We start from the raw sequence: 23,824 nt of genomic DNA, 5'->3' as shown, positions 1-23,824 counted from the left end.
TCTCCTTTATATTCACACATTAAAAATTAATTAAAAATATACCTTGGGTGATCTATGTCTATATATATATATATACACACAGTATGTATATGTATATATATATATATATATATATATATATATATATTATATCCTTTAATAGTTATATATCCTTTAATAGTTCCACGAAGAACGTTTAACATCCATGGAAACTTTCCATTCCACAAAAGGTTCTTTAAAGTGGAAAAAGGTTCTTCACTCCAAGAACAAAAGTGGTTCTTGTAAGAACGTTTGACTACTTGTTAAAAGCATGTTGACATGCATATTAGTCATATCTCTCCACAGTTTTGCACGTTCATTCACTCAAAACGCACACTTTATCAGACGAGCTCGGGTGGGGCATTCTGGGACAAAGGGTCCTAATGACTAATCACCATCACAAACTTTACCCTAAATACAAATGCATCGAGAATTAAGGCTCATTCACACCAAGGATGATAAAGATATAGTTCTGAATATAAAAGAATAGCAGTGTAACGGATGGACCAATCAGACACAATTATTAGTTATATTGTCCTGTTTATTGCTATAAATTAAGTGGCCACATGGAAAAGCATTGGAAGGAAAGACACATAAAGCCTTTAAAACAGACCTTTCTTCATTAAGTTATAATTAAACTGCTCTATGAAGGAACATGCATATCTCCAAAACATTATGTGTCTTTTGTGTTGTATATTATTTTATGCATACTTTATGATAGAACCACCAGTTAATGTAACCTGACCTTTACCATGTTTGGTATCAACGAATTTGTATTTTGATGATCTAAATGATTGTGTGTATTATTTGTTGATACCTGTAACATATTAGTATTACAATAATCTGTTTTTCTGCATCAACACCCAATCCCGCTACACATGCAAATGAGTCGGCGTCCAAACAAAGGACGTTTTCCATTGGTTAAGCCAACCCTGAGAGCTGGGACTTTCCCCCGACTTTATAGAGCATCTATATTATAGAGCATCCAGTTTTCTTTCCATTTTTTTTGTAATCTTATGTCATTTACATACATAATAAAACGTCGGTTGGCATTTGTAGATTTTTAGTTAAGGTCATAATATATCAGAATTTCAGTAAAAAATTAAGTTACATTATTGTGACATTTATGGCATTTTTCTTATTAAATTCTGAGATTTTAAATTCACTGTGGAACTGAAATGTTCAATATTTGCATTAGGAGATTAGGAGGAGAAATGGTCTGAGTTTAGGAGGTAACTGCGGCTTTACCGAGCTCAACGGCTCTGATTGGCCGAGCTGAGATATAAATGAAACGCTATTTTAAAAAGGGGGAGGAGCTGCTCGATAAGCCCCGCCCTGTCTTCCTGTTTCACAGGGCATTTAAACTGTCGTAAATCTTCAATGCTTTTGGAGCTCAAGACTGAAGTTTGGTTTCTTTTAAAAAGTGAATCTAAAAAAAAAATTACTATTATGACAACTGCTCAAAAATACCATTTCATTTTTTTTTATTAAATACATATTTTTTTCCAAACATTATTTTAATCTAAAACTGTGAGAAATATAAATCTAAACAAGTTGTGTTCCAAATTTAAGGTTGATCTCTCAAAAACTGAGCTTTCAGTAAGACTGTTTAGTCGCAGAACCAAACGCTTCCACTAGATGAAATTCGTCTCCCATTAATTTCCAATGCACTCGTTTCTGACCGTGAACAATGCAAGTGTGACTATTTTCTTTCTCAATACAAATGAAAATATTCATGATTCTCATTTGTCATTTTTTTACAACACTTTAAAATAAACTTAAAACAATGCATAATATGATTGAATTAAAGTGAAATAAACTCAACCTTTCATTTTTATTTACTAATTTAAGTATACACACAATACTTCAGTTACAATAAATTCCCCAAACTAATAAATAGTCTGACAAACTCCCATTCCATTAAAGTGTTTATTTGCTGAGCTGTACAGTGTGTGTTGATTACTCATTTTCTGTTTCATCTAAAACCTGCTGTAGATTGTCATTGACGGTCTTCAGCTGATGTTCTGTTCCCATGATGCATCTGGCTTCCATCAACATGGCAGGCATACAAGATGGACCATACTGTCAGGCAAAAGAAATTAAATGAGAAAAGAACAACAAACCCCACAAATCATACACAAAATGACAAGATCGTTTGCTTGTACCGTAAGTTCATGGACAGAATTCATTAGGAATGAGGATTCAACACCAAACTGAACATCTGAAGCAACTAAATGTCTATCGTTAGCCATTGGCTAATAAATACTTAGATTTTACACGCCAGTGTGTGTGTGTTAGAGGTTAAAGGGCACCTATTATGGAATTTTTAAATTTACCTTTCATGTAGTGTGCAACATAGATCTAAGTGAACAAAAACATCCTGCAAAGTTTGAAATATGAAAGTGCACCGTATATAAAGTTATTGTCTTTCAAAAGTAAGAGTCGACTCTGAGTCATTTTTATGAATCGAAATATTTGCCTAATAATACACAGATGTTTCAGAGACATTTTGATTCAACACTTTATGTACTGCTTCATACAGCGTCTATCTGAACAAGAATAAAGTTCAACATAAGCTACTATCAATGAAGTGGAGTCTACGTTTTTTAATCAGTTTTAATTTGATAAACATGACACAATATAACATCGCAACTACATGAAAGGAGTGTTTGCTGTTATAAAAAACTGATTTGTGAGCTTAGAGGAACTAAAGGTGTTCGAATAAACACTGTCTAAAATAACGGAGTTCAGAAGATATACCGGTTTCTCCGGTAGTGGGCGGAGCTAATGCACAAACGGCGCAATCTTATTGGCTGGCACTCATCCCTGTTTTGATTTCAGCAAATACTGCGAGCGAATGCGGACAACGTGATTAATATTCATGAACCCAGCAGCTCATCAATCCTATAGTCAAGTCAAGTCACCTTCACTTATACAGCACTTTAACAGTATAGATGTTTCACAGCAGCTTTACAGTGATAATAGGAGATTACAGTAACAGAGATTGATTAGGCTTTACAGCATCTCTAGAATAAAGTTATTGTCCAGATAAAGTTCGTTTTGATTGATTCACTTCCGTTGTAAAGATTATTAGTTATTAGCTTAGGGTCCGCTTACACAACACCGTTCTAACCTATGAGGATATATAATAATAATAATAATAATTAGTAAGCTAGTAGGATTACTATCTTTAAATAATAATTACATTTATCTATTACTATTACGTTTTTTTTTTTACAGAAACACTGCGTGACCAACAGTGTCTTAAGCACCACCACCAGTCCTAAGTTCAGTTAAAATGACAAATATGCACCATGGTTACCAAGTTTTAGTTCTAATAGTTATAATTATTAAAGTTCTATCATTAAATAGTGCTTGATTATCATAATATCACAATATAATGCTTGATTGTCTGATGTTAAGAGTGTACGTTCAGATATTTAAAAAGCTGTGTCATTTTACAAAGATAAACTGATTAAGTGTAATTATATTTATATACAGTATATAGTATATCAGTCTGGCCAGTGACCAAAAAAAAAAAAAAAAATGTACTAGCTAATGGCGATTCTATTGCCAAGGTGTGCGTAGAGGGTTGAAGACTTCTTTACCGTTTCCACTTCATCCGGATGATCCGTGCGGTGCTTCAGGTACTTCATGTTGAGCTCCCGAAGGCTGGAGAGCAAAGAGGATCCTTCTCTCAGAGATCTGAGTCTCAGCTCCATCTCATCATGAGCTTTCTGAAGGTCACTCAAGTTCGTCTTTGCCCTGAGACCAGACACACAATTAAATGACCTCAGATTAGAGCTGTGCCATTCATCGAATATGGCTTTCAATGATTGTGAAAACAAGATCATCTTTCATTCGTTCCAAAAAGCCCAAACTTAAAGGGGTGGTACAATGCCCTTTTCACAAGATGTAAAACAAGTCTCTGATGTCCCCAGAGTGTGTGTGTGAAGTTTTAGCTCAAAATACCCCACAGATATTTTTCTATAACATGTTAAAGTTGTAAATTTTTGAGGGTGAGCAAAAACGCACCGTTATGTGTCTGTTCCTTTAAATGCAAATGAGCTGCTGCTCCCGGCACAGGGGGCGGAGCTTCAAGAGCTCCTGTCCTTTTACCTCACACACACATGCACTGAACATTTCAAACACTGTTAAGGCCCGTTCACACCAAGCACGATAACTATAAAGATAACGATAAAGATAACTATATATGCGTCCACACCAGCGACCGATAACGGTCTTTTTTTTCTAAGCACGCGCGCGCCCGGATGATCCAGATCCATTTTAAATGCGCGAGACCTTTAAATTAGAATGGATTCTGATTGGCTGTCAGTGTTTTATCGTTCGACAGCTGGAAAAAAATCGTTCTGAAAGTGATCCCAACGATATCGTTCCTCATATCTTTATCGTTATAGTTGTGGTGTGAACTCTGTTATTCTTTAATATGGAGAACGAATTTTAGAATTATATCTTTATCGTTATCTTTATAGTTATCGTCCTTGGTGTGAACGGGCCTTTAGCCTTTTAGGATCAAACCGGAGTCAGACAATGATGGAGAGACTCAAGAAGAAGTGACGACATGTAGAAGCAACAGGACATTTCTGAATGGTTAGTTGATGAATTTATGTAGCTTATGTGTAGTTATCTTCTAGTCATTGATTAGCATATTCTGTCTTGATAATCTATAAATCGTGTTCAGGGGCGGGGTTTATGTAAATTCTAGGGTTGGTGATGTCACTAACCCGGGAGGAATGTGGTGTAGTCTCTACCAGCCGTTTGTTGTAGTCCTTAAAAAGCCATTTCTGTAAAAGCAAATATCTCCCTTTGCTTTGAACTTTGAGTGTTGTAACTTTGCAGATGTTGTTTATGCTCAAACAGCAACATTACACACTAGCTAAAGTTAGAAAAGTCAAATCATTATCAACCACCCCCTTTCACGTAAAAAAAAAAAAAACATGTAAAAAATACCCGTCTTGTCGAGTATTCACATAAACACAGTTGGTATTCTCTTGAACAAACAGTGTTTGTGTCAGTATATTAGATCCGTGCATTCACTCTTAAAGTGACAGCAGCCTAATAAACCCGATGTCGTCCGTGTCATTAAAGTTAAACAAAAGACAAAGAGAATCACTCACTGCTCTCCACTGAATAACTTTAATAGCTTTAATAAGAATCAAAGCAAGTTTCATTAATTAAGTGAAGACTTTTTATTTTACATTTAATTTTTTTATTTAATTTCTGTTGCAGACCCTCCTTAAAAAGCACCATTTTTGTTCTATTGTGTTTATTTGGTCCTTTGGTTTAATTTGTTTATTTGTTCTAATTGTATTACTGACTCTCGTCTTTAATAATTGTTTAAGGACTTCTTACTTATAGTTAGCCTATCAGTTTTTCATGTGGTATTAAAACTGGTTTTGATCAGTTTAAAATTTGATTTCACACTTTATCTAAGAATTACTCATATTGTGAAATATTGCCCACAACTAATCATGTTAAATATGCATGATTTCAATATTGACAAAAATAATTATGATTGTATGATTATGATTTTTGCCATACTTGAGTATTTGGTCGTTTTTAATAATATTCTGAATTAGTTTGCCATTTTTACGTTTTATGCAATCATTATAATTGATTGAAGTTTTAGTAATTTGTTGTGTTTTTGTAATTATTTTTTGGTCCATACTGTATATATATATATATATATATATATATATATATATATATATATATATATAAAATATATAATAATATATATAATAGTATATTTTTATTTTTAGTTATTTGAGTGTTACACTAAGTTACAGTTTGTTACACTATATGAAAATGCGAAACAAGTTTCGTTTTTTTAATAAAATATTTTATTTTATTTAAAAGTTTATAATATTTCATGTAACAAAAAATACTTTTTTAAAAATGTTATTATAAATGTTTTTAGTTTTAGCTAAATATAATAACCCGGTCACAGTTTAGGTTAGGGTCCAATTCTCACTATTGACTAACTGTAAACTACAAAATTTGCCTCAATAAACTCCTAATTTTGCTTATTAATATTTAGTAAGTTTGTTAAATTTAGGTATTGTAGGATTAAATGATGTAGAATATGTCCATGCAGAATAAGGCATTAATATGTGCTTTATAAGTACTAATAAACAGCCGAATATCCTAGAAATATACGTGCTAATAAGCAACTAGTTAATAGAGAATTAAACCGTAACCCTGTATAAAAGAGCAAATAAAATCTAGTTTGTCAGTGCTTACTTAATGAGTTCATAACTGGCTTCCACAAGTCTGGTCCTCTTCCGATTAACATCTCTATTTATCTGAAACACAGAACAACACCGTTAACGGCTTCAAAACTAATTATTAAAATATTTGTCACAACTAAAATAATGGCTACGTATAATCTCCAGATGAGAATCACCTTGTTATTTTCTCTTTTCACACTCTTGAGTTCCTTAGTCGCTGTGATCTATGAATGAGGGGCACGTTTTCATCATTATTATGACAGCAGAAACTTATTTTCTGTAAAAGACGTGTAAAACGAGCTCACCATCTCTGACATCTGCTCCTCGAACGAGCGACTGACGGCATCGATGGAGCGTTTGACGGCGTCAGAGTTTACGGTCTGCCTAAAGAGAACCAGAACCAGGAGTTTGAGAGTTTGACGTCTATTCATTAGAAGAACACTGGAGTTGATTTGCTGAACTGAGATCATGTACTTACTTATACTGAGCGACAAACTCCTGGAAAGTATCAAGCACCACGTCCAGATCAGTCGGACTTCTCAGATCTCTGGGTCTTTTAGCGGGACCGGCGGACTCTGGAGAAGGACGCTTTACATTTATGCATTTGGCAGATGCTTTAATCTAAAACAATTTGCATTGCATTCAAGGAACACATTTTATTAGATAATGCATTACAAAGTTTGGTATTGTTGCGATTCATCTCTGTGCCGTTTGGTGCTGGTTCATGCCAACCTACAATTTTAAAAGATTTTTTTGAAGTGCATATACAGAAAACGATTGTGGAAAATACTTCCAGATCCAAGACACGTACAAATAGGCTCTTTTGCACACTATTGAGGCATGTATATTAAAAACACCTCACATTTAAAATATTCAAATGTTCAAACATTTAATTAACAATGTGCATGTTATTGCACATACAAAATACACGCATTATATATATATATATATATACATACTTTAAAAAAAAAGAGGAATATATATATATATGTGTGTGTAAAAAAAAAAATATATATATATATATATAAAAAAATGAATGCATAATGCATGTAAATTACTACAAGAATATGGTGTAATACTATTACTAATATTAATATTCTAAAGTATAATATTAGTGATATGAATATTATGTTTCAGGAATACAATACAATATTATACAATATCATATTAATATTAATAATGTTAACCGTCTAGTTCTCTTCAGTCACTTTTGACCGGAAGATAATTTGTACATTGCTTTTATTTTATTTTATTATTGTAATTTGTGACTTTTGTGGCACTGGCTATGTGAACACACCATGTGACCGCCAAAGGAAATTAATAATAATAATAATAATAATAATATAATGCAAATATTAAAGGTATAGCGGAGGATTTTTTACTTCCGGGTGAATCACCTATACTATTGGTCCTCCTAATTGTCAATCATTCTGGTGAATCAATCAAACTTTTCAAAAAGAGGAGAGGGCGGGTCTTATCTAAAATTCGGAAAGATCCTCCGCTATACCTTTAATATAACAATGTATGAAAATACTACGGTAATAATAATAGATTTTAACTTTTTTAAATACCTAATAAAAACCCTAATAAAAGCAAGTAATTATGTCTGAAAACATTGATCAAAAACATCATCCATTTAAAATAATTTTACAGCTGACTGGTTTAGTACCTGATGAAGATGAAGACTTCCTCTTCTGTGTGTGTCCGCTCTGCCGGCGACCGGACGATCTCCTCTTCGCCCCTTTAGATTTCTCCATGCTTGGGTGCTGAAAAGGACAAAAAAATTATAATTTAAGACCCATATTTCACATATCCAGGGTTTAAAAAATCATCTGTGGCGGGAAACGTCAAATCATGAGCCAGTTTGAAGTGTTATTATATTTACTCAGTTTGCTGGAGAAAATACATTGCTATTTTCCAACATCCTACATTTATTTATTTGTTGTCCTGTATTGATCTGTCCAACTAACACACATGTTTGGTGATGAGGATGAAAGAGGAAATGCTAGATGACAGGATATTTTTGAATAAGAAATTAATGTATGAATTTGAAAATCAAATTTTATTATATATATATATATATACACACACACACACACATATATATATATATATATATAAATAATAATAATAATTTATATATTTATATGTGTGTGTGTGTGTGTGAGACACAGTTAATCTGGTTTATTAGTATTTTTGTTGTTGTTTTTTGGTTAGTAGAACTTCTGAATGGCCGGTAACTTAAAAATTTAGTAGCCAAATTGGCCGGTTAGTGAATAAGTTCATTTCAAACCCCGCACACATCATCATATATGTAATACTGATGGCTAAGCGTACAAAACTTTCATCTTCATCCGTGAGCTCCTCTGAGGACGCCGGTGACCTCCGTCTCTGAGACACTCCTGGGGTCGGAGATGTTTCCTTTGATGACCTCTGACCTTTTCCTGTTTTCTGAAAAAAAAAAAAAAAATTCCAATTAAACTCCATATCTGCCATACATTAAAGTCAGCGTGAAACGTCTTTTCTCCTCTATTGTGTCGTATATCCGAGTGAAACGCTTCTGGAACAAGAACAAATGTGGGCGGGGTTTGATTTTGTCTGTGTGGATTTGATTGGATGGTTGTGGTTTGCTACTGGCTGATCTCATATGAGTGACAGGTTGCCCCGCCCACATCTTCAGAGAAGAGAAGAGATGCTGCGAGAAAAGTTGTCTTTTAGAGACTATTATTTCTTCTTGTTCCAGAAGATTTAAGATAAAAGTGTCTGCTAAATGATTAAAGTCCCCCTGTGGTGAAATCCAGCTTTTAATGTTGTTTATGTGTCTATGTGGTGTTTTTAATCTGCTTAAACCATGTGTAAATTCATAAGTCGACAGCATTGCTGAGTATTTCCTCCTTAAAACTGCAGTGAACCAAAGACAGTCTCAAAAACACGCTTTGAAATCGCTGACGTCACAAACTACCTTGTAACCAATCAGATCAACGTGTGATCGTCAACCAGTGGATCTCTGAGCTGAGTGAGTGAGTGGAGGCGGGGCTCATTTGCATATTCATAGAGCCGCGCATACTAAATGAGGTGAGGGTGTCGAGTTACACTCAAGATATTTAAAGGAAAAACTTTTAAATACGTTATTTTTGTGAGTTTTAAGGGATAAAATGATTGACTACAGGGGGACTTTAAATGTAAATGCAGAAGCTGTTTAAGACAAGCACAACTTTAGTGCCATGCTTTAAAGATTAAACGCTCACCTCGGACCCCGCCGGTCTTCTCTTGTCTGTAATCTCTCCGCCTTCTGATATGGTTGGTAAGGCTCTTCCTTTAGCTTTTCTACGACACAGAAAGCCTTTATGTTATATGATGATTTTGATGCAGAAACCCGTTGATCTGGCAGGATCGCACTCTACCTGACGACTGGATCCGGTGTCCGAGACGGCTCCTGGTTCTCCTTGGATGAGGCGCTCTTGGAAACAAATCGGGCCTTTTCAATAGCCTTAGTTTTAAGGGTTTGCACGGCAGATCTTCGGTTGTGTTCTGGTCCAGGACTCAGATCTTCCTCTAAAGCGGTGCTGTGAAGCGGGTTCCCTGCGGAGGACAACAAGCACACACTAAAGTCACTTCTGGGATCCACACAGAACGAGTTACTCACGATTTTATCACCATTCTCCTTCATGATGAAGGTTTTACTGTTTTGCAAGTGACTGGGCATTACAGCCAAACTAATGTCCCTATTTAAAAAAAAAACTTTTTTAAAAATAAGATATGAAAGAATGGCAGACATTTAGGCCAAAGTCCGAAAATAAAAATACACATAATAATATACAAATGAAATAAACAGTGCTTTATTTTTTTAGCTACAGTACGTGTGTTTAACACTAGCCGTGTTTCCATTACCCTTCAAACTGCGCAAATTGAAATTGCGAATTGAAAATACGCCCAATGTCAATTTCGCAAAAACTCCCATTTATCGCAAAAAAGTTTTTACGCTCGCTTGAGGGTTTTTTTCAGGCAGTTCGAAAAAGAAATATTTCGCGAAACTGCAATGGAAACAGTTTTTGCGCATTTACAGTCACCTGACATAGATGACGCGGTGTGTTTGGACAGAATACGAGACAGAGCTCTTTATTAAATTAAATAATTACAGGAATACTGGATTCTAAACCTCAAATAAATGCCACAATCGAGACCTCGAAGCAGATCTGAGGGAGAAACACACAGAAACTCCTCATATGAGCCGCTCACAGTATAATAAGAGTCGTTCCTCACCATTAATGCTTGAAAACACACACACATCTCCTTCCATTAATAATAATAATGGCCAGTGCAGTGGCTGGGATATATAGTACATAAACCTACCAACATCCGTTGCCATGATTTTTGGGATGATTTTACTTATCACGAGAGGAAAAATGAAGTTTTAGTCGCATAACATCAGTTAATGGAAACGCCATCATTTCGCAATAGTTTTTTGTCGACATTTAGAAAAAAAACGCAAAAGTTTTGCACAATTCTGTAATGGAAACGCGAATGAGTTATAGCTCTGATTAATAGATGAAGAAAAGAGCGATGCTTGTTATTGTGAGCATCATTGGGTGCCAGATTTGATTGACAGCACTGATTCCCAGACTTTGATTTTGCATCATTCATTTCTGCGTCTTCGATCCTGCTATAATATAGAGGAGTAACGAGGCTAAAGGCCTGTTCACACCAAGAACATTTCATTATAAAGCTCAAACGATCAATTTTAGTGGTGATAATACCTCACAATTGTGGGTTTATATCTCACAATTCTGAGAAAAGATGTCAGAATTGCGAGATACAAACTCGCAACTATGTGTTATTGCGTGATATAAAGTCAGAATTGCGTGATATAAAGTCAGAATTGCGTGATATAAAGTCAGAATTGCGAGATATAAAGTCAGAATTGCGTGATATAAAGTCAGAATTGCGAGATATAAAGTCAGAATTGCGAGATATAAAGTCAGAATTGCGAGATATAAAGTCAGAATTGCGTGATATAAAGTCAGAATTGCGAGATATAAAGTCAGAATTGCGAGATATAAAGTCAGAATTGCGAGATATAAAGTCAGAATTGCGTGATATAAAGTCAGAATTGCAAGATATAAAGTCAGAATTGCGAGATATAAAGTCAGAATTGCGAGATATAAAGTCAGAATTGCGTGATATAAAGTCAGAATTGCGAGATATAAAGTCAGAATTGCGTGATATAAAGTCAGAATTGCAAGATATAAAGTCAGAATTGCGTGATATAAAGTCAGAATTGCGTGATATAAAGTCAGAATTGCGTGATATAAAGTCAGAATTGCGTGTTATAAAGTCAGAATTGCGAGATATAAAGTCAGAATTGCAAGATATAAAGTCAGAATTGCGAGATATAAAGTCAGAATTGCGAGATATAAAGTCAGAATTGCGTGTTATAAAGTCACAATTGCGTGATATAAAGTCAGAATTGTGTGATATAAAGTCAGAATTGCGTGATATAAAGTCAGAATTGCGAGATATAAAGTCAGAATTGCGTGATATAAAGTCAGAATTGCAAGATATAAAGTCAGAATTGCGAGATATAAAGTCAGAATTGCGAGATATAAAGTCAGAATTGCGTGATATAAAGTCAGAATTGCGTGATATAAAGTCAGAATTGCGTGATATAAAGTCAGAATTGCGAGATATAAAGTCAGAATTGCGTGATATAAAGTCAGAATTGCGAGATATAAAGTCAGAATTGCGAGATATAAAGTCAGAATTGCGAGATATAAAGTCAGAATTGCGTGATATAAAGTCAGAATTGCGAGATATAAAGTCAGAATTGCGAGATATAAAGTCAGAATTGCGAGATATAAAGTCAGAATTGCGTGATATAAAGTCAGAATTGCAAGATATAAAGTCAGAATTGCGAGATATAAAGTCAGAATTGCGAGATATAAAGTCAGAATTGCGTGATATAAAGTCAGAATTGCGAGATATAAAGTCAGAATTGCGTGATATAAAGTCAGAATTGCAAGATATAAAGTCAGAATTGCGTGATATAAAGTCAGAATTGCGTGATATAAAGTCAGAATTGCGTGATATAAAGTCAGAATTGCGTGTTATAAAGTCAGAATTGCGAGATATAAAGTCAGAATTGCAAGATATAAAGTCAGAATTGCGAGATATAAAGTCAGAATTGCGAGATATAAAGTCAGAATTGCGTGTTATAAAGTCACAATTGCGTGATATAAAGTCAGAATTGTGAAATATAAAGTCAGAATTGCGAGATATAAAGTCAGAATTGCGAGATATAAAGTCAGAATTGCAAGATATAAAGTCAGAATTGCGTGATATAAAGTCAGAATTGCGAGATATAAAGTCAGAATTGCGTGATATAAAGTCAGAATTGCGTGATATAAAGTCAGAATTGCGTGATATAAAGTCAGAATTGCGTGATATAAAGTCAGAATTGCGTGTTATAAAGTCAGAATTGCGAGATATAAAGTCAGAATTGCAAGATATAAAGTCAGAATTGCGAGATATAAAGTCACAATTGCGTGTTATAAAGTCACAATTGCGTGTTATAAAGTCACAATTGCGTGATATAAAGTCAGAATTGTGAAATATAAAGTCAGAATTGCGAGATATAAAGTCAGAATTGCGAGATATAAAGTCAGAATTGCAAGATATAAAGTCAGAATTGCGTGATATAAAGTCAGAATTGCGTGATATAAAGTCGCAATTGCTAGAAAAAAAGTCGTAATTCTGACTTTAACACGCAATTGCGACTTTCTTTATATCTCGAAATTCTGACTTTATATCTCGCAATTCTGACTTTATAACACGCAATTGCGACTTTATTTCACGCAATTCTGAGAAATAAAGTCAGAATTGTGAGATGAAAACTCGCAATTGTGAGATAAAAAGTCGCAATTATCTTTTAAAATGTTTTATTTTGTGGCGGAAACAAGCTTCCATACAATACATATTGTTGCACTTTTGTATTGCGATATATTGTGACACCCCTATTACTTTTCGACCCTTACATTGGCGGCGTATAAAGCGAGTGGTGGTTTACTGTAGGCTGACGCACACACCGTGAGGAGAGTACTGGTCTCCCTGGAAGAAGCTGGCCTTCTCTATGGACGAGATGTCCAGGGCTCGCGGAGACTCACTGCTCGGCTTCTCACTCTGGAACACACACACACACACATCCAAACTTTAACGCATGTACGGTATTATAAGTATAATACAATACACATATTATGAACTGTTACTTCAGTACACAAGGCAATACTATATGTTAGTTACATAACACTTAAGATACAATATCTGTCATTACATAATATAAATATTGGTGATATTATTTATTTCAGGGCAATATATTGTATAATATTACATATGTCCTCTTATTAGTAGTAAATACTATACTGTATATATGTCTTAACATCAATAATAAACATTTTTATTCCATAATATAAATATTGGGTGAATTAAAACAACATCTTTCAGGAATTATAAGTGAATAATCATTATACATATTTAAAATTAGACATGTCATATTTACTTTCTGGCTTATACAATGTAAGAAATAGTAATGTATTAATATTTATTACATGTGTCATATTAATAATAATAAATACTACATTATATATCATACACAATAACAATAATATTGCTGGATAAAAAAAATACAAATATTGCTGGAATTATTGCTGGTATTAAAACTACATGTTTCAGGAATTACATGTCAAAAATTAAATTAATATTAAACTATTATAATTAGTAATTTTAAGTGATATTGTATCTCGAACAACAATACAATATTTGTTATTACCTAATATAAATATTGTTTCAGGAATTACAAGTCCAAAAATAAAACATTCTACAATACAATATTATACAATGTATGTGTCATATTAATAATATTAATTACTACATTATATATCATACACAATAACAATAATATTGCTGGATAAAAAATAATAATAGTAGTTTAAAAAAAAAAGTTTTAAAACTACATGCTTCGGGAATTAAAAATAATATTAAAGCATTATAATATTTTTTCTCAAACAACAATAACAAAAATATTTGTTATTACATAATATAAATATTGGTAATATTATGTTTCAGGAATTGCATGTCAAAAATATAATGTAAGTTAATTAGGATTCAAAACTTGTATGAGAAAGCAGCTAACGTTAACAAACAAGCAAAACTCGCCTGTAGTTCCCGCTGAACAGCTTTCAGTGTTTTCGTCATCCTACTCATCTTTATATTAATTTAATCACATATAATTATCTGCATAAACAACAACAAAAATCAGTAAGTAAGTTAACAACCGCAGATCAAACGTCGGTCAAAGGAAGTATTTTTACCGCGAATGTTTGAACGCTTGGACTGAACCATCTCAGTAACGGGGGGCGACTGAACAACGTTAGGGTGTGTATTTCGTTTATATGCAAAGTAGGAATACTATTTTACTATTTATTTGAATACTTCATAAAATAGAAATTAAGAAAAGTATTCACTTATCATACATCATTTTCTTTAAAAAGATAAAAAAAAAAAATTTTTCGAATTACCCCTCCAGACTTAACAGGTTCCTTCTCTGTTTTTACCACGGGCTCTGGTAAAGCGCACAAGGCGAGGCAATGCGTCATTTCCGTTTGTACTGCCCTCTGCTGTGCTGGCGCAAATTATTATTAATAATAATAATAAAAATTTGTTTCATTACAACAAATTGGCATTGCAAACAAAGATGTAATGCAAATTTTATGCATAATTTGATTCAATTATGTACAATGAAAAAATAGGTGTATATAATTATACTCGGTCTATTTGCAGTCAGGTTAGTGAATCTGGAAACATTTCGATTTTATATATAATCTATTTTTAAAAATGTAAATAAAAATGTTATAAATAAATATGAAAATAAATACATGAAGGAATTAATAAATACGTTAAAAAATAATAATAATAATAGCGCCCTCCAGTGGTTATTTATTTACATTACGATCTACACGCAGAGTGGAAACGCTAGAAGCGATTCTTTAGAATCTACTTCCGGTCTCTCGCGCTTTCCATCCGAAGTGGAAACACTATAAACTAAGGACGCGGGCGGTTCCGCTTCACTGACTGAAACCAGCCCAACAGAACCGTCACTTTCCCCCGGACCACAACCAGAAGGTACTTAACTACATAAAATCAGCGCTACGAAACATTCCGATTTAAATACTTACAAATATAAACACTTTTAGTGAGGAGATCGCGGTGGAAACACCATAACTTGTGCTGTCACTGAATTAGCATTAGCTTCGAAGTAGGTGTTTTTTCAGCTTTAACAAGTGACAGGAAACACATTTAAGCTTTCAAACCTAAATATAGAGTTAATTCACGTGCATTTAAGTGATATCTGAGAGTTATTGACGCTGTGAGGACGTGCTGTAGTCAGAAAGAGCAACAAAACGTAGTTCACAGAGGAAAAATGAAGCAAGTTTTACATATTTACTCTGAAATGGGTGCCACAGGTGTTTTAATTTACATATTTATCTGATATAATGGTGTTTGTTTTAGTCTATCCACTGTTATGACACTGTAGTGTTAGCAGTAGCCTGTTAGCTGTGTTTATTAAGCATTTGTATTGATTATATTATAATGTAATGCTAATAAATCTGTCATCTGCACATTTGACACCATCATTTACATGTATTCAGAGAGCTCTGGCTTCCTCATACTCTGGAATTAGGTGATTTGTATTTAGTCAGATAATATCAAGGACATTTGCTGATCACAGCAACGCTTAAAGTCCTTTATAAGTGGTGTGTCATTCTTTAAAGTCACATATGTCCGAGTAAAGTGTGTAAATGAGGAGGCGAACACTGACCTGTCAATCATCACTGTGAGCTCTCGATCATTCAGTGTTTTGCTCTGATTAATGAGGTTGGAGAGTTTGAGTCTAATGTCTCTGTCTTGTCATCATGGCAGCAGATTATTGCACGACCCAATCCTCTCCATGACCTTCAGAAGTTCCCATAGGATCGTCCACATGTGTGGATTTATTTTTGGAGAGGGTTTGCACATGGGTTGTAGAACATTCATGCCAATGGATTTCCTTTGAGCAACTTTAAGGAGCGAGTCAGTGTCAAAATGAGACTGTTATTTACCTTATATTTACACACTCATGTCATTTCACATAAAAGTGTGTGTTTATATGTGAGTATATATATATATATATATATAGAGGGCTGTGAAACGATTAATCGCGATTAATCACATCCAAAATAAAAGTTTGTGTTCACATATATTATGTGAACACAAACTTTTATTTTGGATGTGATTAATCGCGATTAATCGTTTATATGTGAGTATATATATATATATATATATATATATATATATATATATATATATATATATATATATATATATATATATATATAGAGGGCTGTGAAACGATTAATCGCGATTAATCACATCCAAAATAAAAGTTTGTGTTCACATAATATATGTGCGTGTGCTGTGCATAATTATTTTGTATATAAATACACACACATGCATGTATATATTTTAGAAATATTTGCTTAAATATACTGTATATATATATTATATATAATTTGTATTATAAATAAATATAAAAAAATTATATATAAATAACAAATTTTTCTTAAATATTTACATATTGTTTATTTACATTTATTATTTATTATTATTTACACATTATGCACAGTACACACACATATTTTGTGAACACAAACTTTTATTTTGGATGCGATTAATCGTTAATAGGGCCTAAATGCAATGTATATAAATTCAAAATGTGTTGAATAAATGAAAGATAGCTATATTCGTTCATTTTACCAAAAAAAATCATCTTAACATTTTACAATAATGTTTTTTTAGTGTTTTAATGCATAATTTAAATAAATAAAGTCTGCTTTTTATAATATATATATATATATATATATATATATATATATATATATATTTTTTTTTTACCATATAGGTGAGGTTTCATTGTTTTACATTAAAATAACATTTTAATTTTGTGTTTATATAATATATGTGAGTGTATTTGTGGTGTACATACACTATATTATATAAACACATAGGCTACTTTGTTAAATGCGATTAATCGATTTGACAGCACTTATGAATATATTTCTACTGAAAATCTTCCTCTTCACTGTTGCTCTCAAGTCTCGTTGTAATTAATACATATTTCAATTTAAACAATTTAACAATTTCATCATTAAAAATACAGTAAAGATCTTCTGCATTTTTAAGACACATTTAAGTTTAAAGGAACACGCTGACTTTTTGGGACTTTATCTTATTCCCCGTATCCCCCAGAGTTAAATAAGTCCACACACACCCTTCTCATCTCCGTGCGTGCCGTAACTCTGTCTGACGCACCCACCGCTAGCCTAGCTTAGCACAAAGACTGGAGGTGAACGGCTCCAGCTAGCATACATTCTCAGAAAGCTTCTGCGGAGTGATCCGCCCGAGTAGCAGTGCTTCGCCTTCTGAGAATATAGTTCCCTTTTTATTGTGACCTTGTTTGTTGAACACGCCGTGACTATACACATCACAACATGTAAATAGGAAAATGTTGGCGTTATTTTGTCACTTATTGGGAGCGGTATGCTAGCTGGAGCCGTTTACCTCCAGTCTTTGTGCTAAGCTAGGCTAGCGGTGGGTGCGTCAGACAGAGTTTCGGTGTGGTGAACAAATGAGTCCTACTGAAGAGATGAGTCCGAGCTTAGGACCCCATTAGTATGCCTGTTCTAAATCTGAGCTGTCTAAACTGTTAACAAGAAAAATAGTAATATACACATCTAAAAATTATTTTATGGTTCTTTTAATTAAAAAAAAGTGTACTTGTAACATATTGCACTGATTATTACGATAAAAAATAATGACATAATTACAATTGCATTACGAATTGCTGTGAATACGGTAAGGCAGTATAAGCTCAGCTAGCACGATCATCGGATAACGTTAGCTGTATGCTATGCTACTATCTAAGCTAGTGATTTTGTATGATTTGTAACCAGGCACTAAAGCGATTACCCATAAAACATACTTTGAACCAATCGGATTGCTTGGGTCCTAAGCTCGGACTCATCTCTTCAGTAGGACTCATTTGTTCACCACACCGGCGCGCACGGAGATGAGAAGGGTGTGTGTGGACTCCTCTAACTCTGGGGGATACGGGGAATAAGATAAAGTCCCGAAAAGTCGGCGTGTTCCTTTAACATTATTAACAGAAACACTTGCCCTGCAGATCTTCTGCCAAAGTTTAATACATGCTCGAAAAGATCAGTGTGAACATTATTCAAAACATCTCCTTTTGGATTCATAAAATCACATAGTTTTGGATCGAAATGAGCGTAAATGTTATATGTTTTATACATAAACCAGGTGAATGATATACAGTAGTGAACATTTGAAGTGGATCAAAACATTTCATCAAAGTTATACATAAATATTCATAGACTTCTTTTGATCCACTTCAAATGTTGAAACCCTTCAGATTATATATAGGAGTAAAATTATAAAGTTGTTGACTCACTGCCTTTAACAATACATGTTGTGATTGAAATATACAGATGAAGTGCAATTAAATAAACACTTAAATGTGTATTTTGGAAAATGCTAAATCTCAAAATTGACCAGTGCATGAAAAAAAACAAAAGATTTGCCTTTGGTTTCTTGCTTTGAGATGATAACGCACTCATATACTCGTGTTTGATTCATTAAATGCCACTTATTTTGCCATATGACGAACAATGTGAAGGTAATTTGAGGCTGAAATGGCTCAGATAAGCAGATGTCCTCCTGCCCTCGTTCTGTCTGGGACGCTTGATCTTTGGTTAGGTAACATGTCTTATCTCAGCAGTTAGTGACGCAAAATGTTTTCAAAAGATTAGACTTTTCCCTGCAACCACTGGCTAATAAAACACGTCTGGATCTGGACTCTCAAAACTCTCAGAGATAAAGCTTGTAACTGATGAACCTTCCCTTTCCCTCTGCACGGATAAAACGTTATCAAAATGATGCCAGTTCACATGGACATGCGGAAACGTCTAAAAAAAACCTCTGTATTATGAATTTCTAAGGCCAGAAAAGTAGTTTGATTAACTTTTTTTAATCCACTTCAAATGTTGACTACTGTCAGAGCCCGTCTACTCTACGGAGAGCCTGCCCACTCCCTATTAAGTCCTATTGTACCGAATTGTGGTTGTAGTTCCCCCAGAGCTCCACTGGGGGCGATCGCCTATTAGTGCTGAATGAATGGGAGTCTATGGGGCTAGACGGCTAAATGTGTCTCTTTCACCCGATTGCCTTTGAGAAATCTCAGATTTGATTGTAGGTTTTGCAAGTTCAACATGGGTTATAGGTCGAAAGTTGAATGAACGAGTACTTATGTCCTTTCGATTTCTTACAGGTTGAGTTGTTGTTGCCCATAACACGCTAGCATTCTGCTAATGAACGCTGATTGGTCAGTGAAGGACTGATTACGACCAGAGATACCGCTTGATGGCCTTTTAAAACAACAAAACAAAAACTCTTCTAGCACGTGTGTTTACCTGTGTCAGCTGTGTTGTGTGTTTACCTGTGTCGGCTGTGTTGTGTGTTTGCCTGTGTCGGCTGTGTTGTGTGTTTGCCTGTGTCGGCTGTGTTGTGTGTTTGCCTATGTCGGCTGTGTTGTGTGTTTGCCTGTGTCGGCTGTGTTGTGTGTTTGCCTGTGTCGGCTGTGTTGTGTGTTTACCTGTGTCGGCTGTGTTGTGTGTTTACCTGTGTCGGCTGTGTTGTGTGTTTGCCTGTGTCGGCTGTGTTGTGTGTTTTCCTGTGTCAGCTGTGTTGTGTGTTTACCTGTGTCGGCTGTGTTGTGTGTTTGCCTGTGTCGGCTGTGTTGTGTGTTTTCCTGTGTCAGCTGTGTTGTGTGTTTACCTGTGTCGGCTGTGTTGTGTGTTTGCCTGTGTCGGCTGTGTTGTGTGTTTGCCTGTGTCGGCTGTGTTGTGTGTTTGCCTATGTCGGCTGTGTTGTGTGTTTTCCTGTGTCAGCTGTGTTGTGTGTTTACCTGTGTCGGCTGTGTTGTGTGTTTGCCTGTGTCGGCTGTGTTGTGTGTTTGCCTGTGTCGGCTGTGTTGTGTGTTTGCCTGTGTCGGCTGTGTTGTGTGTTTGCCTGTGTCGGCTGTGTTGTGTGTTTGCCTGTGTCGGCTGTGTTGTGTGTTTGCCTGTGTCGGCTGTGTTGTGTGTTTGTCTGTGTCGGCTGTGTTGTGTGTTTGCCTGTGTCGGCTGTGTTGTGTGTTTGCCTGTGTCGGCTGTGTTGTGTGTTTGCCTGTGTCGGCTGTGTTGTGTGTTTGCCTGTGTCGGCTGTGTTGTGTGTTTGCCTGTGTCGGCTGTGTTGTGTGTTTGCCTGTGTCGGCTGTGTTGTGTGTTTGCCTGTGTCGGCTGTGTTGTGTGTTTGCCTGTGTCGGCTGTGTTGTGTGTTTGCCTGTGTCGGCTGTGTTGTGTGTTTGCCTGTGTCAGCTGTGTTGTGTGTTTACCTGTGTCAGCTGTGTTGTGTGTTTGCCTGTGTCAGCTGTGTTGTGTGTTTGCCTGTGTCGGCTGTGTTGTGTGTTTGCCTGTGTCGGCTGTGTTGTGTGTTTGCCTGTGTCGGCTGTGTTGTGTGTTTTCCTGTGTCAGCTGTGTTGTGTGTTTACCTGTGTCAGCTGTGTTGTGTGTTTACCTGTGTCAGCTGTGTCGTGTGTTTGCCTGTGTCAGCTGTGTTGTGTGTTTGCCTGTGTCAGCTGTGTTGTGTGTTTACCTGTGTCAGCTGTGTTGTGTGTTTACCTGTGTCAGCTGTGTCGTGTGTTTGCCTGTGTCAGCTGTGTTGTGTGTTTGCCTGTGTCAGCTGTGTTGTGTGTTTGCCTGTGTCAGCTGTGTTGTGTGTTTACCTGTGTCAGCTGTGTTGTGTGTTTACCTGTGTCAGCTGTGTTGTCGATGCCTCGAGAGAAAAGAAAGTGCAGAGCGCGAAAGCACCAAAGTGACTGAAGGATTGCCGTAAAGCAGTATCTCTGGTCGTACGATGTGTGTGACGTCATTGACATTTTAAAAGAATGTGCACTCGTCCTGTGAGCGCCCTCATGTGGGGCCAGAGTGGATCTGCAACCAGTTCAGAAGCCGGAAGTTTACTGAGAGTGGAAGTTCTCCCCTTATTAGACACTCTCTGCTACTGTGTATTGTTAAAAGTGCTGTATAAGTGACTTTATTTTCTCTCTTTCACAGGTTAAAATGGGCGTTTACCTGCATCTCTTCTGCTGACCAATCAGATGCTTAGTTTCCCATGGGGGTAGTTACTACCATGGACCCGGATTCTGCCCGGCAACCGCAGGGCAATTTAGGTAAAGCTAGCCACGCTGTGATCGAAGCTAACGTGGGCCCTCGAGGAAAGCACTATCTGTGCGGCTCGTTCGCCGCGTTCACCAACATCATCGTGACCTTCCCTATCCAGAAGGTTTTGTTCCGGCAACAGCTTCACGGCGTCCGCGTGACCGAAGCTGTCCGACAGCTACAGCGCGACGGATTGGGTCGTTTGTACCGAGGGCTTCTTCCGCCTCTCCTGCAGAAAACCACGACCGTAGCCATAATGTTCGGCTTGTATGAGGATTTTTCCCGGCTGCTTTTGCGCCATGCACGGAGTAGCGGAGCGCCCGAGATTGTGACGCGTAGCACCGCCGCGGCGCTAGCCGGCACAGCTGAGGCTGCGCTAACGCCGTTCGAACGTGTGCAAACGCTTCTTCAGGATCACCGGCACAACGGGCGCTTTAACAACACCGCACACACCTTTAGGACTCTCCTGCGGGATTATGGCGTGAGGGAGTGTTACCGCGGGCTAGTCCCGGTTTTATTGCGTAACGGGCCGAGTAACGTGCTGTTTTTCGGTTTGCGTGGGCCGATTAAGCAACGGCTTCCCGACACCCGAACTCGCGCGGGTCACATGGCTAATGACTTTGTGTGTGGCGGGCTGTTGGGCGCGGCGTTGGGAATCATGTTCTACCCGCTAAACGTGGTTAAATCCCGAGCGCAGGCCCAAGTCGGAGGCGAGTTCGTTCCCTGTCGCCAGGTTCTGATGACGGTGTGGCGGGAACGAGGCGGGAGCGTCGCGATGCTCTTCCGCGGAGCTACGCTCAACTACCATCGCTCTCTTCTGTCCTGGGGGATCATCAATTCCACGTACGAACTTCTCCTCAAAGTTTTCTGATGGTGCACTTTTCCCCAAAACAAGCCAAAATTGAGTGTGTTCCCTCTTTAAAAGAGGCCAGCTGCACTTAAATGCACAATCCACTTATAAATTTAGATACTATTATCATTGTTCCAAACTTTATTTCGTCTGTGGAATGGAAAAGATGATTTTTTGAAGAAAAAAGTTTTGGACCCCATTGACTTCCATTGAATGGACAAAAAAAAAAACATGGAAAAACATGGTCGAAACTGTTTGGTTTTCTGCCAGAAGAGAGAAATGGATACCGGTTTGGAATGATTAAATGATAGTATTTTGATTTTTAGGTGTAACATCTGCACTTAATAATCTGCTGATGCTGACATATAAAGTCCGCCAATGTTACCCGGCAACTATAAGTGTTGTGAAATGTATCGTATGTTTTTGTATTGGCTCTTTTACTCACTTTTTGGGGACACGGAAGGAGAAAGCACAGTGTTGCACTACTGACAGTACATGTCTACTTGCTCTTGTGTTTGATGCACAAACTCTCGACTATGCGTCTTCATAAGTGTTGACTGAACATGTGTGTGAGCTGTGTGTGTGATTTGTGGACCACACAGAGAAAGAGATGATGGTATTGTTTTTGCCAATCAATCAGAAAACATCCAGATGTATTCAGAGATTTTCATGAAATGCTATTTTTATGTAACAAGTGTTTTTTGCGACATAAATGAAATGTTCACGTTGTTGTGGGTGGAAAGTAAACAAGTAATTACTCTAATTGCATTCTGGGTGTCATTGTTGAAGTTTATGAAGTCAAAACAAACCATATTCATTTCTTTTTTATCGGTTCCTTGTCTTATAGCAAACAAATTGGTGCATGTTATTTTTTTTTTTTTTTTTTTTTTTCGCCGGTCATAGAGATCACGTTTCATTTAATCAGTTCTCAATTGATAAAATCAAGTTTTTTTTTGTCTTGTTACGTTATGATGTTTTTTTTTTTTTGACGACTTAAAAAAAGTTCTGCTTATTTTTATTTTTACAGTAAAATCAAATGCCATAAATGCAAGATGAATCCTTCACAGTGGTGGCAATCCCATAATGCATTACAAGCACAGTGAAAATCAAGATGGTGTTGAGGAATATATTTCATTTCAGTCTAATAAAATAATTGACTATTTTGCCTAATATTTGTGTCTTGTGTATTTTATTTTGACACAAATATCAGGTATATTAGGGGTATAAATGTTATTATAGCTTCAACCAGACGCAATGCGATAAAAATCCAGCGACAAATTTGTCTGCCCACATTAGACGCGACTGCGAGATGCGTCAAAATCAATCAAAACCCACAGCCA

General features: G+C 36.0%; 2 protein-coding genes across 4 annotated transcripts; one reads left to right on the top strand and one right to left on the bottom strand.

Annotated features, from left to right (window-relative positions):
• Positions 1-543: 543 nt before the first annotated feature.
• cenpu (centromere protein U) lies at positions 544-14,934 on the bottom strand. 3 transcript variants are annotated; one of them, XM_081382988.1, is made up of 13 exons: positions 14,633-14,867; positions 14,478-14,555; positions 13,352-13,445; positions 9,674-9,851; positions 9,518-9,596; positions 8,607-8,720; positions 7,939-8,035; positions 6,748-6,844; positions 6,575-6,653; positions 6,446-6,493; positions 6,283-6,344; positions 3,627-3,783; positions 1,814-2,100 (listed from the first exon to the last, which is right to left on the bottom strand). In XM_081382988.1, the coding sequence occupies exons 2-13, from the start codon at positions 14,523-14,525 to the stop codon at positions 1,978-1,980; spliced, it is 1,176 nt and encodes a 391-aa protein (XP_081239114.1). In that variant the 5' UTR covers positions 14,526-14,555; positions 14,633-14,867; the 3' UTR covers positions 1,814-1,977. The 3 variants fall into 3 exon arrangements, with proteins under 3 accessions (XP_081239113.1, XP_081239114.1, XP_081239112.1); XM_081382987.1 differs by having other exon boundaries at positions 544-2,100; positions 14,478-14,661; XM_081382986.1 differs by lacking the exon at positions 14,478-14,555 and having other exon boundaries at positions 14,840-14,934.
• A 405-nt stretch (positions 14,935-15,339) lies between these two features.
• Positions 15,340-23,652, top strand: slc25a51b (solute carrier family 25 member 51b). The gene is made up of 2 exons (XM_081382997.1): positions 15,340-15,443; positions 21,530-23,652. The coding sequence occupies exon 2, from the start codon at positions 21,588-21,590 to the stop codon at positions 22,503-22,505; it is 918 nt and encodes a 305-aa protein (XP_081239123.1). The 5' UTR covers positions 15,340-15,443; positions 21,530-21,587; the 3' UTR covers positions 22,506-23,652.
• Positions 23,653-23,824: the final 172 nt, after the last annotated feature.

Source organism: Scardinius erythrophthalmus (genome assembly GCF_964197995.2).
Source record: "Scardinius erythrophthalmus genome assembly, chromosome: 13".
Taxonomy (NCBI): Eukaryota; Metazoa; Chordata; class Actinopteri; order Cypriniformes; family Leuciscidae; genus Scardinius; species Scardinius erythrophthalmus.
The sequence above is the reverse complement of the archived record's forward strand: the minus strand, read 5'-3'. Positions and strand labels throughout refer to the sequence as shown.

Bases quoted from the DNA above. Each gene is read 5' to 3' on its own strand.
- cenpu (XM_081382986.1), bottom strand. From the start codon at position 14,917: ATGACGCATTGCCTCGCCTTGTGCGCTTTACCAGAGCCCGTGGTAAAA. The intron at 6,345-6,445 runs GTGATTCTCATC...TCTGTGTTTCAG, and splicing joins TGAAAAGAGAAAATAACAAG to ATAAATAGAGATGTTAATCG. The intron at 2,101-3,626 runs GTAAAGAAGTCT...TTTGCCTGACAG, and splicing joins ATCCGGATGAAGTGGAAACG to TATGGTCCATCTTGTATGCC.
- slc25a51b (XM_081382997.1), top strand. From the start codon at position 21,588: ATGGGGGTAGTTACTACCATGGACCCGGATTCTGCCCGGCAACCGCAG.